The sequence below is a fragment of the Erinaceus europaeus genome, chromosome 12, assembly GCF_950295315.1.
Source record: "Erinaceus europaeus chromosome 12, mEriEur2.1, whole genome shotgun sequence".
Classification (NCBI taxonomy): Eukaryota; Metazoa; Chordata; class Mammalia; order Eulipotyphla; family Erinaceidae; genus Erinaceus; species Erinaceus europaeus.
Window position 1 is genome coordinate 50,541,769 of NC_080173.1, and position 17,268 is coordinate 50,559,036.

The following is a 17,268-nucleotide window of genomic DNA, read 5'->3' on the forward strand; positions in this document are numbered from 1 at the left end:
TATGTGTGTTACGATTTTTACCTTTTAAATACTTTTTCAGCTTTTTTTTTTTTTTACATTTATTTATGAAAGTGGGAGAGAGAATCGGAGTATCACTCTGGCACATGGAATCCTGAGGGTTGAATTCAGGACCACATCTTGAAGGTCTAATACTTTGTCCACTGTGCCACTCCCATGCTGCTTTATTCTGCCATTGCTCCTTTCTTCTTAATAGTCCAGCTGCCTCCCATCCAAAAAAAAAAAAAAATGTGGGAGTTGGGTGGTAGCACAGTGGGTTAAGCACAGGTGGCGCAAAGAGCAAGGACCGGAGTAAAGATCCTGGTTTGAGCCCCCAGTTCCCCACCTTCAGGGGAGTCGCTTCACAGACGGTGAAGCGGGTCTGCAGGTGTCTGTCTTTCTCTCCTGTCTTCCCCTCCTCTCTCCATTTCTCTCTGTCCTATCTAACAACGACGACATCGATAACGATAATAACTACAATAACAAAATAGCAAGGGCAACAAAAGATAATAAATATTAAAAAAAGACAACCCTTATAAAAATTTAAGAATGTTAAAAAGTAAATATGGGGGCTGGGAAATAGCTTATGTGGTAGAGGGGCAACCTGCCATTCAACAAAGCACTGGGTTTAAACTCTGGCACCACACAGACATCCAGCAATCCTATTTAAAATGAAAGACTGAGATTCTTCCCTATGAATTAAAATGGGCTCATTGGGCAGAATGAAGTGAAATTTTTCTTTAAGCTAGCTGCTCCAATTTTCTACAGGTCTTGTTTACCATATTTTCCAGCGGTTTTTGCTAGGAGAAAACAGCAGCTAGATGAAACTAGGTTTTTATTATTGTCATTACCTTTATCTATTGGACAGACACACCCAGAAATCGAGAGGAAAGGGGGGGGGGATAGAAAGGTAGAGAGACACCTGCAGCACTGCTTCACCACTCGCAAAGCTTTCCCCCTGTAGGTGGGGACCCAGCTTGAACCTGGGTCCTTGTGCGTTGTAACAGGTGCGCCATCACTTGGCCCCGAGACTAGGTTTTTAGTGGCTGAAGTGAAGCAATAACGGTAAAAGCATCTTGAATACCAGATTATAATATCTAGACCTGGGTTTGTATCTTGAAAGTATCTGAAACTTCAGAAACTTGAGGATAAAAAGAAAAGCTTGAACTGGAGAACAAACCTTCCAGCTACAATGCCTACTTTTTATAGTTTTGTAGCAACAGTTCCTCTTAATCATCGTTTAGATTCATAGTAAGCCACTAAAACTGGGAATTAAAAAGAGATTATGGGAGCTGAACTGTGGTGCACTTGGTTGAGTGTACATGTTACAATGCGCAAGGATCCCGGCTCAAGCTCCTGTCCCCACCTGCGGGAGGGAACCTTCAGAAGCAGTGCTACAGTTATTTCTCTCCCCATCTCTCTCAATTACTCTGTCTATCCAAAATAAGATTATTAAGATAGACTTTTTTTTTTTAAAGTTTATAAATGAGAGAGGAGAGAGAAATAACCAGACATCAGTCTGGTACATGTGCTGCCGGGGATTGACTCTCAGCTCTCATGAGCTTGAGAGTCAGATGCTTTATCCACTGCGCCACCTCCCGGACCACTCATTTGTTTTAGAATACAGTTAGACACAGATTTCCTGCCAGGGCCCTGGAATTTGATAGTTTCTAATGGACAAAATATTGCAGCCAGTCGCTCTCTTGGGGATACCATTAAATGGTTTATTTTTTCATTCGCAGACACGCGTTAATAAATTTTGAGGTCTTGATGTATGGAGTTGTTAAAGTATCATGTGATGATATAGCTTCAATACTATAGTCAAACGGTCAAAAAAAAAAAGCTGGTTTTATTTCTTAACCCCCCCCCCCCCCCGCCAACCCACACGCTTGTTTCTCCCGCCAGAGTGACGTCAGGACTAGGTTCTAACCAAGCGGAGCCGTGACTGGAGGACTGGCAGGCGCAAGAGCCCATTGGGTGCCGGCGGCGGTCGAGAGGTCTAGGGGCGGGGAAAGTCAAAGGCCTGCTTAACCCGCCCGCCCCCACCGTCACCAAAGAACACCCCTCCCCCAGCTAAAGGAATGGTTGTCTAGCTCCTGCTCTGCACCCCGATCCCGTGGTGGGTGCAGCCTCACTGTAAGTCCCAGAAGCAGAAGGCAGCACAATTAGCTCCCAGCCACCCTGATCTATGTACAAGGAGACCCAAGCCCCGCAGTGGCCTCCCAGGCCTCTCTGCAACACCCGGTAATGCAATTCACGGGGGCGGGGGAGGCGACAGCAGCAGCAGCAGCGAAGGAGGCGGCGGCGGCGGCGGCGGCGGCGGCGGCGACGGTAGCGACGGTAGCAGCACTGCCCCAATCCAGACACCACCAGAAACAGGAGGAAAATGGCTCCAAGCAGGGACCGCCTGCTGCACTTTGGTTTCAAGGCGACAGTGAGTGACGGGAAAAGAGCTGGGTGGCCGGGAAGAAATGTGTGTGACAGCACTGGCTGCTGGGGAAGACGCTACACGATCTCAAGGACTGGAGGGACTAGACTGAAATCTCAAGTTTTGGTAGGCCTGCGCGGGCTAGCAGCCCGCGGAGGAGAGGAGAGGGGGCTTGGGAGCTGTGTGCAGTTGTCCTCAGCTCTCCCTCCCCAGTCCGCGAGCGAGCACTTACACTTAGTCGCACCGCCCCACAGCCCCTACCCATACAGATTCACACAGACACTTTGGCACTTCCCTGCCTCTCCTTGACTGGGCTGTCTCGGCGGGGAGAGTTGGGCAGTGCAGCCGCCCCCGCGGTCGCGCTCCGCAAGCTCCCAGGCCGCCGTCGTGGCTGCGCTCGGGATGGGGGAGGGGTGGTCCCGCGCCGCCGCCGCCGCCGCCGCGCGTTCCTCCCCCTCTCCCCCTCCCCGCGTGCTCCGAGGCTCTGCCCAATGAGGAGCGGCGTTGCTGGCAGGTGGGGAGTGTTTTTGTTTTGGGTTGAAGTTGAGGCTGAGGCGAAAGAAGAGCAAGCGACGAGGTTTCGTCTCGGCCACCGGCGCTGCGGGGAGGCGGAGGAGGCCCAGCCGGAGTCGTGAGGTCTCCCTGCCCCGCCGACTGCCCCAGTCCTCAGCTCTTCGGCTTCCTCCTGCTCCCGGAACTCGCGGGCCTGCCCCGGGCCGCCTGGCTTTGCACTCCGCACACTGCAGCGCCCGGCCGCGGCCGCACCCGCCGGCCCCATGAGGAGGGACGTGAACGGAGTGACCAAGAGCAGGTTTGAGGTGTGAGCTTGGGCGGTGAGGGGGGGAGGAGGGAGAGGAGGGGGGCGACTCTCGCTCTCGCGCCCCGAAAAGAATTCGCCCCGCTCGGAGCCGCCCGCCCATCGCCGACTGCCCAGGCTGCTGGACTCCTTTCCCGGGTCTCGGGGCCCGAGAGCCCCGTGCAGCTGGGCTCCCCTCGTCCTCCCGGCCACTGACGGCCTCCTGCCTCGTTCACCTCGGGCTGGGGCTGGGGATTAGCTCTGGCGCCCTAATTCCACACGCACACGCACACGCACACACACACACACACACTCAGCTTTCTGTTCTTCACACACACACACACACACACACACACTCACTCAGCTTTCTGTTCTTTACACAACCTTTGACTTGCTCCCTCCATCCGGCAGAAACCCCATCACACCATCGGCCCGAACTGGCTTTTCTTTCTGCCTCTTTCTTGGTGAAGCGTTTCTGGTCTGTTCAGGGGCAGAACTACAGGCCCGGGGGCTGGGTGCGGGCTGCGTATTTCTCGAGTTTGGGAGACTTTGGTTAAACTATAAGGGAAGTGGGGTTGGTGGTGGAGTGTGAAGCTAGAGACGGTGCTGTGTTTGGTTTGGGTATTGTTCTGATACTTCCTTCTCCCGTCTAGTCTGTACTTTTGTAGCCTATTGTCTCTGAGAACTCTTAGATTTGGACAGATTTTGAAAAGCCCATTCAAGCCTGTTTGTCTCAAAAAAAACCCCAAAACTTTTCTTCTTGCTTTGGCAACAGAGGTTTACAATCATGCAGATGAGAAATGGGTGCGGAAAGAAGAAAGAGTCTTTAGAAAGTACTCACAGTGTGGGGGTGGGATTCCTCTGGATGGGGAATTGTAGTTGAATCCTAGCAGCTTATGTTAGTAGGCAGCTAGGGGATACAAAGAGAAAGGGACGTACAAGAAGAGCAGAGGATACCTGGCCTTTTCTGGCAGAGAATCAGGCTGACCTGGGATCACACACAGCTCAGTGTACATCTCTGGATGGTTTCTCTTCATTCTCATTAGAAAGATGAAAGAATAAGACAGGTTTAAGAGAACTAACCAACTGGGTGTGAAATTTTTACCTAAAGCCTTGAGTTTAATCTCCTCGAGGGATGGATATTTAGCCTAACGATTATGCAAAAATCTTTTCATCTCTGAGGCTCTGAGGTTGCAGCTTCAATCCTTAACACCACTATAATAGAGTTGAGCAGTGCTTTTTGGTGAAAAGATTTCATCCTTGATATCTTTATTTTTTTGCTTATGGGAAAGGTATTTTAATTTGTCCACAAAGTTCAAGACAGGAACTTTGGGGGAAGTTTAAAGTCAGAGCAACAGTAATACTATTATTGCATACCTGGCATAGAGAAAATTTAAAAAAAAATTATCCCCTTAAGAGTTTAATATGTGAGAGTTGGGTAGTAGCGCAGCGGGTTAAGCGCACATGGCGCGAAGCACAAGTACAGCGTAACGATCCCGGTTCAGCCCCCCCCTCCCCACCTGCAGGGGAGTCACTTCACATACCATGAAGCAGGTCTGCAGGTGTCTTTCTTTCTCTCCCCCTCTGTCTTCCCCCCTAATTCTCTCTGTCCTATTCAACAGTGATAACTACAACAAGGGCAACAAAAGGGAAAATAAATAAATATTAAAAATATATATTTTTAAAGTTTAATATGTTACAGTGTACAACAAGGACCAAGGTTCGAGCCCCTGGTCCCCACTCGCAGGGGAAAAGCTTCACCAGTGGTGAAGCAGGGTTGCAGGTGTCTCTGTATCTCTACCTCTCTTATCTACTCCCTCTAGATTTTGGCTGCCTCTATCCAATAAATAAAGATAATAAATTTTTTAAAAAGAATTTTAAAAAGTTTCCATATTTAATCATGAGAAAAAAATCTGTTATAATAGGGATTTTAGTATTTAATAGAATCTTATTCCTAATATGGCTTCACTTTAGTACTGTTGTAAAAGACCAGACTGTAAAATTACTCTTATCAAGTTCTTGATTGGTTTTTTTTTTCTTTTGCCACCAGGGTTATTGCTGGAGCTCTGTGCCTACACTATGAATCCACTGCTCCTGGCGGCTATCTTTTTTCCTTTTTTTTGTCATTATTATTGTTGTTGTTGGTTGGGACAGAGAGAAATTGAGAGAGGAGGGGAAGACAGAGAAAAGGAGAGAAAGACACCTACAGACCTGCTTCACTGCTTATGAAGCGATCATGCCCTGCAGGTAGGGAGATAGGGGCTCCAACCAGGACCCTTGCTCCAGTCCTTGCACTTCGCTGTATGTAAGCGTAACCTGGTGTGCTAATGCTGGGCTGTATTTTTTCCCCCCCTTAGAGCACTGATCAGCTGTGGGGGATGATGGTGTGGGGGATTGACCCTGGGACCTCCGATCTTCAGGCAGGAGAGTCACTTTGCATAATCATTATGCTATCTATCCCTGACCAATGTCAGTTCTTTTTAAGTTCCATTTTTTCTTTGTTTATTGACTAGAGACAAAGAAATCGAGAGAGAAGGGGGAGATAGAAAAACACCTGCAGCATTGCCAGTGGGAAAAGGGTGGATGAGGGATTTGAATCGTTCCTTGCTCACTGCAACGTGCACACTACCCAGCCCCCTGCATCAATTCTTTTTTAATTTATTATTTTAAAATTTATCCCCTTTTATTGCCCTTGTTTTATTGTTGTAGTTATTATTGTTGTTGTCATCATTGTTGGATAGGACAGAGAGAAATGAAGAGAATAGGGGAAGAGAGAGGAGGAGAGGAAGATAGACACCTGCAGACCTGCTTCACCTTCTGTGAAGCGACCCCCCTGCAGGTGGGGAGCCAGAGGCTCAAACCCAGGATCCTTAACACTGATCCTTGCGCTTCGCACCATGTGCGCTTAACTTACTGAGCTACTGCCCAACTCCCTTAATTTATTTTTTAACCAGAGCACTGCTCAGCTCTGGCTTATAGTGGTGTGGGGGATTGAAACTGGAACTCTGGGACTTTAGGCACAAGTGTCTCTTTGCGTAACTGTTACGATGTCTGCCTCCACTCGTATCAGTGCTTTATAGATGTTTGATTTCAGTCTTTTTAGGTGTGTGATGTACAAATATCTTACCCCATTTATTGGATTTCCTGGTTATATGTGTAAATTTTCTTTTGATGTTTAGAAGCTTTTTAGTTTAGCCCAATTTATTTACTCTTGTTTTCATTTCTCATGCTCACAGAAGGATGTAATTTATCCACAAAGAAGATATTTGCAAACATACATAAAGAATTGATACAACTATACAAAAGGAAAAAAAATAGTAAAAAGTAGACCAAAGAATTAAACAGTTTTCTAAAGAAGAGATACACATGGCCCACAGGCATATGAAGAAATGTTCCACTTCACTTCATTAAATAAGTACAAATTAAAACTACACTGAGATTCCTTCGCATGCCTGTGAGAATGGGCTACATCCACAAAGCAGGAAATGACAGAAGTTGATGGGTGAGGCTGTGGAGAAAAAGGGACTGTGCTCCATGCAGACTGGTGCAACCCCTTTGGAAGACTGTACGGAGAGTCTTTAAGCAAATGAAAAATGGAATTACCTTATGATCCAGAAATAACACTCTTAGGCATTTACCCATAGGACACTCAAACACTATTGGAAGGGACATAAGTGTACATGTTATAATTGCATTGTTCACAAGACCCCAAAACTGGAAACCGCTTAAATGTCTACTGACAGATGACTCACTAAAGAAATTATGGGATATATATATATATATATATATATTTTTTTTTTTTCATTTAGTCCTTGGAGTACTACTCTGCAATCAAAAAAAGATGATTTTGTGCTCTTTCTACAAAATTGAACTGGAGATGATTGTCCTTACTGAAATAAGAGGTGAAAGACAAGGACAGGTGATTTCACTCATGTGGAATCTAGAACTTGCACATAAAAAACTGAAGAGAACAAGCTCTTTTTTTTCTCTTTTAAATATTTTTTTAAATATTTATTTTCCCTTTTGTTGCCCTTGTTTTTTTTATTGTTGTACTTATTATTGTTGTTATTGATGTTAGATAGGACAGAGAGAAATGGAGAGAGGAGGGGAAGACAGGGAAGGAGAGAAAGATAGACACGTGCAGACCTGCTTCACCGCCTGTGAAGCAACCCCCCTTGCAGGTGGGGAGCCGGGGCTCGAACAGGGATCCTTATGCTGGTCCTTGCACTTTGCGCCATGTGCGCTTAACCTGCAGTGCTACTGCCCGACTCCCGAGAACAAACTCTTTAAGATTTATGAGAACTATGGTGGTTGTCATTGGGAGGTAGGAGGGTGTAGTGTGTAAAATTACTCAGTAATTTTACAGTCTTGTAAGCCACTATTAATCAAATTAAGAAATAAAATAAGGGTGGGTGGGTGGTGGTGCATTTCCTTGCCCACTTGGGCTTCATTTTGAAGATTCCCAATGCTCACTCAATGATTTTATTATTATGCTGTTTTTAATTCTATTTCTTTTTAAATTTTATTTATTTATTGGATAGAGACAGCCAGAAATAGGAATGGACAGAGAGATAGAGACACCTGCATAGTACAAAGCACAAGGATCCCAGTTCGAACCCCCAGCTCCCCACCGGGGGGGGGGGGGGCAAAGATGGGGGGGGGTTCAATTCACAAGCAGTGAAGCTGATATGCAGGTGTCTGTTTCTCTCTCATCTATTTATTTATTTATTTAATTTTTTTGTCTCTAGGGTTATTGCTGGGGCTTGGTGCCTGCTCTACAATCCACTGCTCCTGGAGGCTATTTTTTCCCTTTTGTTGCCCTTGTTGTTTATTGTTGTTGTTGTCATTGGATAGGATGCACAGAAATAGACGAAAAAATAGAGATACCTGCGTCACCGCCTATGAAGTGACCCCCCCCCCCCCCGCAGGTGGGCAGCTAGGGGCTGGAACTGCTATCCTTATGTTGGTCCTTGCACTTTGTGCTATGTGTGCTTAACTCACACTACTGCCCGGCCCTCTCTTTATCTACTCCCTCTCTTTATCTCACCCTCCCCTCAATTTCTCTTTGTCCTGTCCAATAAAAAGGAAAGAAAAAATATTACCACCAGGAGCAATGGATTTGTAGTGCCTACAGGGAGCTCCAGAGATAACCCTGGAGGCAAAAAAAATAGATTTACTCATTTATTTTTCTGAGACCAAAGTACTGATTACCTCTGGTATACGGCAGTGTCAGGGATTGAACTTTAAGCTTCTGGGTCTATCCAGTTAAGGTATTTTGCTGGCTCTGTTGTTTCTTTATTGTATAGTCATGGAATTTTTTAAAGCAAGTTTTTTTTTGAATATTTATTGTTTTTATCATTGTTGTGGGTTATTATTGTTGTTATTGATGTTGTTGTTGCCAGATAGCACAGATAGAAGCGGAGAAAGGAGGGGAAGACAGAGATGGGGAGAGAAAGATAGACACCTGCTTGACTGCTTGTGAAGCAACCCCCCCTGCAGATGGCTCAAACCAGGATCCTTGTGCCAGTCAAGATTCGTGCCATGTGCCCTTACTGTGTGTGCATAACCCAGTGTGCCACCACACAGCCCCCCCCCCCCATTAAGTTCCTTTTTGATGTTATGGATTACTTGCAAGTTTATTCATTTACTTTTTAAAAAATATTTATTTTATTTATTCCCTTTTTTTGCCCTTGTTTTATTGTTGTAGTTATTATTGTTGTCATTGTTGTTGGATAGGACAGAGAGAAATGGAGAGAGGAGGGGGAGGACAGAGAGGTGAAGAGAAAGCTAGACACCTGCAGACCTGCTTCACCGCTTGTGAAGCAACTCCCCTGCAAGTGGGGAGCCAGGGCTCGAACCGGAATCCTTACACCAGTTATTGTGCATTGCACCACCTGCGCTTAACCCGCTACGCTATAGCCTGACTCCCTTATTTGTTTACTTTTTTTTTTCCTCCTCCAGGGTTATTGCTGGGCTCCGTGCCTGCACCATGAATCCACCGCTCCTGGAGGCCATTTTTTTTCCCCCTTTTGCCCTTGTTGTAGCTTCGTTGTGGTTATTATTATTGCCCTTGTTGACGCATTTCGTTGTTGGATAGGACAGAGAGAAATGGAGAGAGGAGGGGAAGACAGAGAGGGAGAGAGAAAGATAGACACCTGCAGACCTGCTTCACCGCCTGTGAAGTGACTCCCCTGCAGGTGGGGAGCCAGGGGCTTGAACCTGGATCCTTACGCCGGTCCCTGCGCTTTGCGCCATGTGCGCTTAACCCACTGCGCCAATTTATTTACTTTTAATGATAGACAACAGAGAAAGACAGACAACAGCCAGAACATTGCTAAGCTCTGGCTTATGTTGGTGCTGGGGATTGATCCTGGGACTTGGGAACTTCAGGTATGAAAGTCTTGCATGACCATTATGCTGTTTCCCCAGCCCACTTCATTAAGGTTTTTATTTTTATTTATTTATTAATGAGAAAGACAGGAGGAGATAAAGAACCAGACATCATTCTGGTATGTGTGCTGCCAGGGATTGAACTCAAGACTTCATGCTTGAGAGTCCAACACTTTATCTACTGAGCCACCTCCTGGACCACCCCATTAAATTTTTAAACATTGTTTTAGCTTGGCAAAATTCTTACAAGATTTAATTAAGGGTGTGGCAGAAGAACATTGCTCTAGCATATGTAATGTCATTGATCAAATGTAGGACATCTTCTAGGTGAACTTTCTTGCCAGCACTATTTTTTCTTTTGACTGAGGAGCAGTGTTCAGTCCTGGCTGTTGGTGCTTGGGGTAAAACCTGGGAATTCTTGCTTGCAAGTCCTGTGCACAAATGCTGTGCTATCTCCCCACTCCACCAAAATATTGGTGTTTTCTTCCCTGAACTGTCGTATTACAAAATTTGGCCTCACTTTTCCTACAGAATTAGTAAGTGCTTTTGTTAAGGTCCAAGGAGTCCATCGCTAGCCTGTAGCTACTGTTTCCCAGCTAGTGACAAATAGAAAACTGAATTAAATATTTCAGTAATCTAACTTGTACTGTGGTTTTGGAAGGGTATTTTTAGATGTTCAAAATAAAATACTGTTATACCAGGAGAATGGAGAATGCCCTTAAGATGACCAAAATTAGCTGCTTCTGCATTTCTCTTTAAAAAAAATTTTTTTTTAATTATCTTTATTTATTTATTGGATAGAGACAGTCAGAAATCAAGAGGGGTGGTCTGGGAAATGGCACAATGGATAAAGCACTGGATTCTCAAGCATGAAGTCCTGAGTTCAATCCCTGGCAGCACATGTACCAGAGTGATATCTGGTTCTTTCTCTCTCTCTCCCCCTATCTTTCTCATTAATAAATAAATAAAATCTTAAAAAAAAAAAAGAAATCAAGAGGGAAGGGAGGGATAGAAAGGGTGAAAGACAAGACAGACACCTGCAGCACTGCTTCACCACTTGTGAAGCTTTCCCCCTGCAGGTGGGGGACTGGGGGCTAGAAACTGGGTCCTTGAGCATTGTAACATGTGCGCTCAACCAGGTGCACCAACACCCAGCTCCCCCATATTTCTCTTTATATTGTTTGTTATTTGATCTTCCGGACTTAGTTAAGTTTTAGCCCAGACCCCACCCTATCAGAAATTGACTTAAGAAAAAAAAGTTCTTTAGTCTGGAAGTTAGCTTAGTGGATAAAGCATTGGACTGTCAAACATGATGTCCCAAGTTCAATCCCTGGCAGCACATGTATGAGATTGATGTCTGGTTCTTTCTCCTCTTGTCTTTCCATTAATAAATAAGTAAAATCTTTAAAAAAAAAAAAAAAAGGAAAAGATTTGTGGTTTTATACTTTTATGTATTAATGCTCTTGAACCTATTAAATATGATTTTAAGTTAGTATCCACTAACAATAGTTGATAATACTACTGAGTTACCAATATTTCTACTTTATTTATCTTGCTTAATTGTATAATTTTCCCCCAGAGTACTGCTCAGCTCTGGCTGATGATGGTTGGGGGTGGAGGTTTGAACCTGAGACCTCAGAGCCTCAGGCATGAGTTTGCATGACCTTTCTGCAATCTTCCCATTCTTTAATTATATAAAGTAAAAACCCAAGGTATCTGCTAAAATGTAGTGAAGACAAATTTGTGTTACTTTTTGAGCAAAGAATGACTTTGCTGGGTAATTATTTTCAGCACATTCCAAAAAATATTTAGCAATAGATAAAGTAACCTCTTTATTCTCTAATCATATTTCTTCCGGTTTGATTTTTTTGACTGTAATAAATTTCCTGATAGGTGTAATCATGTAGAAATGTAATTAATTTAATCAGTTTTGACTTAGTCTCTCATTTTTTTTTTTTTTACTGTTACTGGGACTTTGTGTGTTTCAACTGTTCCTAGAGAACACATTTTTTCCCCCCTCATTTACAATATTGGGGGGATGCGAGGGAGAGTGAAGGTAAGATAACCCAATGCCACTCCACAGCTCATGGAGCTTCCCTCCTGGACTGGAACTCAACTAGATCTTCTGTCGCCACCTAACCCCCCACCCCAGTTTTTGCTTAGTTGTTTAAATTGCTATTAGATTAAGTCTGTTCTTGACTAGGTATTTCTAGTTGGTACTAAGTTGATTTTTATGGGGTGTGGGGGATAGCTAGTGGTTATGCAAAAAGACTTTCATTCCTGATGTTTCAAAGTCCCAAGTTTAATCCCCTGTCCCACCGTAAGCTAGAGCTGAGCAGTATGCTGTCACTGTCCAGTATGTTGCCACAGTCCCAGAGGTAGCACACTGACTAGAGCTTGAGACTTAAAAAAGCAGGAGATTCCAAGTTCACTCTCCAGTGTTGCATGTGCCAGAGTGATTTTCTGGTTTTTCTCTTCATCTGGAATGTAAATAACAATACTGATATTTACTCTTTAAAATCTTTGTTTTTCGGGCGGAAGGATCCTGGTTCGAGCCCCAGCACCCCACCTGCAGAGGAGTCGCTTCACAGGCGGTGAAGCAGGTCTGCAGGTGTCTGTCTTTCTCTCCCCCTCTCTGTCTTCTCCATCTCTCTCCATTTCTCTCTGTCCTATCAAACAACAACGACAGCAATAACAACAACTTCTTCTTCTAGCGTTTGCCCTTCTTCCATAGCCAGTCAACAGTGTCAGGTTGAAAGCTGTCAGGAGCTGCTTGTTGCTGGCTTTGAAAGTGACTGGGATCCATGTGGATTCAGTCGGCTAGGAAGGATCGTCAGTTTCCCCAATGAATGGGTACTCACAGGATGCACCACGAGAAGGTCGATCCAATGCATCCCAACAACAATGATGATGAACAACAAGGGCAACAAAGGGGAAAAATAAAAAATAAAGTGTCTTTTAAAAAAATCTTTGTTTTTAAACTTTTCTGTTTTATGTTTTTTGAAAAGCAAAGATTTATTACTTGTACGTACTAGAGCAGTGGGGAGGTAACTCGATTTTTTTTTTTTTTTAAACCAGAGTACTACTCAGGTCTGGTTTATGGTGGTGGGGGTTTGGACATGGGACTTTGTAGCCTCAGGCAAGATAGTCTCTTTGAATAACAGTATGCTGTCTACCTCCACACCCAAAAACTTTGTTTATATTAGTGATTTAGTAATGATTTATGATTTCAGGGCTGTGGTTTTACACCACACCTGTTACTAGTTTAAAGAACAGTCGTTCTGTGCAAAAATTACTTATAATTGTGGTTTGTAGTGTGTAAAGTGCTATGGTTATCTTACCTTCTAAAAGCTTACAACCTGGAAACTTAGAGTTAACACATAAAACATGCTCTATAATAGAACTATCAACAGAGTGATACATAAGAGAACATATTTATGTAGTAATAACTGGGACGGTAAAAAATAAAGGGAAGAAAGATTACTGGGATTGCTAACAAAGTTTTTTAAAAATTTATTGGATAGAGGCGGTCATAAATCGAGATGGGGGGGATATAGGAAGATAGACCTGCAGCACTGCTTCACTATTCCCAAAGCTTTCCTGCAAGTGGGGATCGGGTCAAACCTGGGTCCTTGTGCATTGTAACATGTGCTCAACCAGGTGCAGCATCACCATCCCTATTGCTGACAAAGTTTTTGTTTTTGTTTTGCTTTTGTTTGTTTGTTTGTTTTATTATCTTTATTTACTTATGGGTAGAGGCAGCCAAAAATTGAGAGGAAAGGGGGAGATAGAGGAGAGAGACACCTGCAGCCTTTCCCCCTGCAGGTGGGGACCAGGAGCTTGAACTATAACATGTGCACACAAACAGTTTTATGTGAAGCTGTTTTTTATTTTTATCGGAGCATTACTCAACTTTGTTTTATGGTGATAGAGGGCATTTCAACCTGAGGCTTAGGAGCCTCAGGCATGAGAGTCAGTTTGCATAACCATTATGCTATCTACCCCTACCTTTATCTTTGAATTTCTAAACAAAGTTATTACAATAACACTTTTTAAAATTTTCTTTTTAAAATTTTTATTTATTTGTTAATGAAATAAATAAATGGAAGGGGAGAGAGAGAAAGAGAGAAAGAGGCAATCAAAGCATCCCTCTGGTACATTTGCTTCTGGAAATTTTACTTAAGACCTAATGCTTGAGAGTCTAATACTGTGGGTTTTTACTTATCTTTTTTTTTTTAAACCAGGTCACTGCTCTGCTCTGACTTATGCTGGTGCAGGGGATTGAACCTGAGACTTCAGAGCCTCTGGCATGAGAGTCTTTTTCAATAGCTGTTATGCTATCTCCCCTGACCTTATTTTTAAGTTTTTATTGTTATTAGTGTCACCACTGGGACTTGGTTCCTGAATAACAAATCCATGGCTCCCAGCAGCCATTTTTTTTCCCTTTCCTTTCAAAAAAAAGTCTTTTAAAATTTTATTTGATAGGACAGAGAGAAATTAAGAGGGGCAGTGGGGTATATAGCATTATGGTTATGCAATGGGACTCTCATGCAAGAGGCTCCGAAAAGTCCCAGGCTCAATCCCCCACTGACCTATAACCCAAAGCTTAGTAGTGCTCTGTTAAAAAAAAGAGAGAGAGAGAGAGAAATTAAAAGAGGGGAGAGAGAGAGAAACATACATTAAGGGGCTGTGCGGTAGCACAGCAGGTTAAGCGCACATGGTGCAAAGCTCAAGGACTGGCCTAAGGATCCATGTTGGAGCCCCCAGCTCCCCACCTGCAGGGGGGGGGGGTCGCTTCCCAAGCCGTGAAGCAGGTCTGCAGGTGTCTATCTTTCCTCCTCTCAGTCTTACCCTGCTCTCTCTATTTCTCTCTGTCCTATTCAACAACAACAGTTATAACAATAATAAAAGTAACAACCACATCAAGAGCAACAAAATCGGAAAAATAGCCTCCAGGAGCAGTGGATTCTTAGTGTTGGCAGCAAGCCCCAGCGATAACCCTGGAGGAAAAAAAACCCAAAAGTACGTGCTTCACTGCTTGTAAAGTTTCCCCTCTGCAGTTGGGGGGCGGGGATTCAAACCTGTCAAAGAAAGAAAAAGAGAAAGACACCTGCTGATCTTCTTCACCGCTATGTTAAGCAACCCCCCTGCGGGCGGGGGGCTCGAACCCTAATCCTTAAGCAGGTCCTTGTGCTTTATGCCATGTGCGCTTAACCCGCTGAGCAACCGCTGAGCAACGACTCCCCAATGGAGGTGATTTTTTTTTTTTTTTTAACTTCCAGGGTTATTGCTGGGGCTCTGTGCCTGCACTACGAATCCACTGCTCCTGGAGGCCATTTTTTCCCTGCTTTGTTGACCTTGTTGTCATCATTATTGTTGTTATCATTGCTGCTGTTGTTGTTGGCTAGGACAGAGATAGAGAGAGGAGGGGAGACTGAGAGGGGGAGAGAAAGACATCTGCAGACCTGCTTCACCGCCTGTGAAGTGACCCTCCAGGTGGGGAGCCGGGGGCTTGAACCGGGACCCTCCTGCCGGTCCTTGCGCTTTGCGCCATGTGCGGTTAACTCGCTGCGCTACCGCCCGACCCCCCCCCCCCAGGTGATTTTTAAGTAGTTTTCTAAGTTAACTTAAAATAAGTATAGAAGGGGGGACCAGGTAACGATTCCGGGTCGAGCCCCTGGCTCTCCACCTGCAGTGAGGGGGGTCGCTTCACAAGCTTGAAAGCAGGTCTGCAGGTATCTTTCTCTCCCTCTCTCTGTCTCCCCTCTTTTCTCCATTTCTCTGCCCTATCCAGCAACATCAGTGGCAACAATAACAATAACGGTAACAACAAGGGCAACAAAAAATGGGAAAAAATGCCCTCCTGGAGCAGTGGATTTGTGGCACAGAGCCTCAGAGATAAACCTGGAGGCAAATATATATATATATATATATATATATATATATATATCACCTCTAATTTTAAAAGAGAAATGTAGATCCATTTCCAGACTTTTGAGAATCATAGAATCTGGGAAGCTGGAATGATACAAGACTACTTCTAAAGAACAGTTATTTACTGTATCATTTTGTCCCAAGACTTTTCCCCACATCTCTCAGTATCCTGGGATGTGTCTTTTAAATGTACAATGTATTACAGAGACATGTTTCCAGACATGTGTTAGATAATACATGCCATATACCTAGGTATATCATGCCTCTATTTAAAAATTTTTTTTTTGATCTAATAGAGACAGAAATAGGGAGAGAAAGAGAGACTCCTGCCCCACTGCTACACCTTCATGAAGCTTTTCCCCTGAAGGAGTCTGGGGGGTTTGAATTTGGGTCCTTATGAATGTTAACTGTGCACCACCATGTAGCTCCTGTGTCACTTTTTCTTAGTGGCTCTCTCTTTTTTTATTTATTATTTTTAATATTTATTCTCTTTTGTTGCCCTTGTTGTTTTATTGTTGTAATTATTATTGTTGTTATGGATGTCATCATTGTTTGATAGGACAGAGAGAAATGGAGGAGGGGAAGAGAAAGATAAACACCTGCTGACTTACTTCACCGACTGTGGAGAAACTAACTTCCCTGCAAGTGGGGAGCCGGAGGATCGAACTGGGATCCTTACACTGGTCCTTGCACTTTGTGCCACCTACGCTTAACCCACTGCCGGACTCCCCTTAGTGGCTCTCTTAAAGGGCCAGGAGATAACTCAGAGAGAGCACACACCATAGTGGATTCTGGCTTGATCTCCCAGCATCACATGAGAGCATCATGAATGCCAAGGTATCTCCTTTTTCTGTATCCTTTTGTTCTTATCGTCGATTGGAGGGGGAAATAAAGTCTTCTAGGAGTGGTGGAAGAAGGGATCTTTTGGTGTCAGGCCTCTGGGTTGCTATTAAAATAAAAACTTATCTTACAACATTGTCTCTTTGCTTCCCCTTCAAAGAAATTTTATTCTAGGGTGGGAGGGTGATAGCATAATGATTAATGGAAAGAGACTTTCATGCCTGAGATACCAGTCACAGATTCAGTCTCCTGCACCTCAGTAAACAAGAGCTGATCAGTGCTTTGGTTGAAAAAAAAAAGAGCTGGGTGGTAGCGCACTGGGTTAAGCGCACATGGTACAAAGTGCAAGGACCAGCATAAGGATCCCAGTTTGTGTCCCCGGCTGCCCACTTGCAGGGGAGTCACTTCACAAGCGGTGAAGCAGGTCTGCAGGTGGTTATTTTTTCTCCTCCTCTCTGTCTTCCCCTCCTCTTTCCATTTCTCTCTGTCCCTATCCAACAATGATGACATCAATAACAACAACAATAATAACTACAGCAATAAAATAAAACAAGGGTAATAAAAGGGAATGAATAAATAAAAACATTTAAAAGAAAGAAATTTTGTTCTAATATTTCATTTTGAAATATTTTTATTACTTTTTAAAGTGGTCAAAAAGAAACTTCTTTTTAAAATTTCATAAATATATTTTTAAAATATTTATTTCCCCTTTTGTTGCCCTTATTTTATTATTATTGTAATTATTGTTATTGATGTCGTCATTGTTGGATAGGACAAAGAGAAATGGAGGGAGATGGGGAAGACAGAGGGGGAGAGAAAGAAAGACACCTGTAGACCTGCTTCACCGCCTGTGAAGTGATTCCCCTGCAGGTGGGAAGCCGGG

General features: G+C 43.9%; 1 protein-coding gene across 1 annotated transcript in view; it reads left to right on the forward strand.

Moving 5' to 3' along the window:
• Positions 1–17,268, forward strand: part of FBXL20 (F-box and leucine rich repeat protein 20) — an 86,072-nt gene that overhangs the window by 397 nt on the left and 68,407 nt on the right. Inside the window, exon 2 of the mRNA XM_007530936.2 lies at positions 3,062–3,243. Coding sequence (XP_007530998.2) covers positions 3,062–3,243 — 182 coding nt within the window. The remainder of the gene's footprint in view (positions 1–3,061; positions 3,244–17,268) is intronic.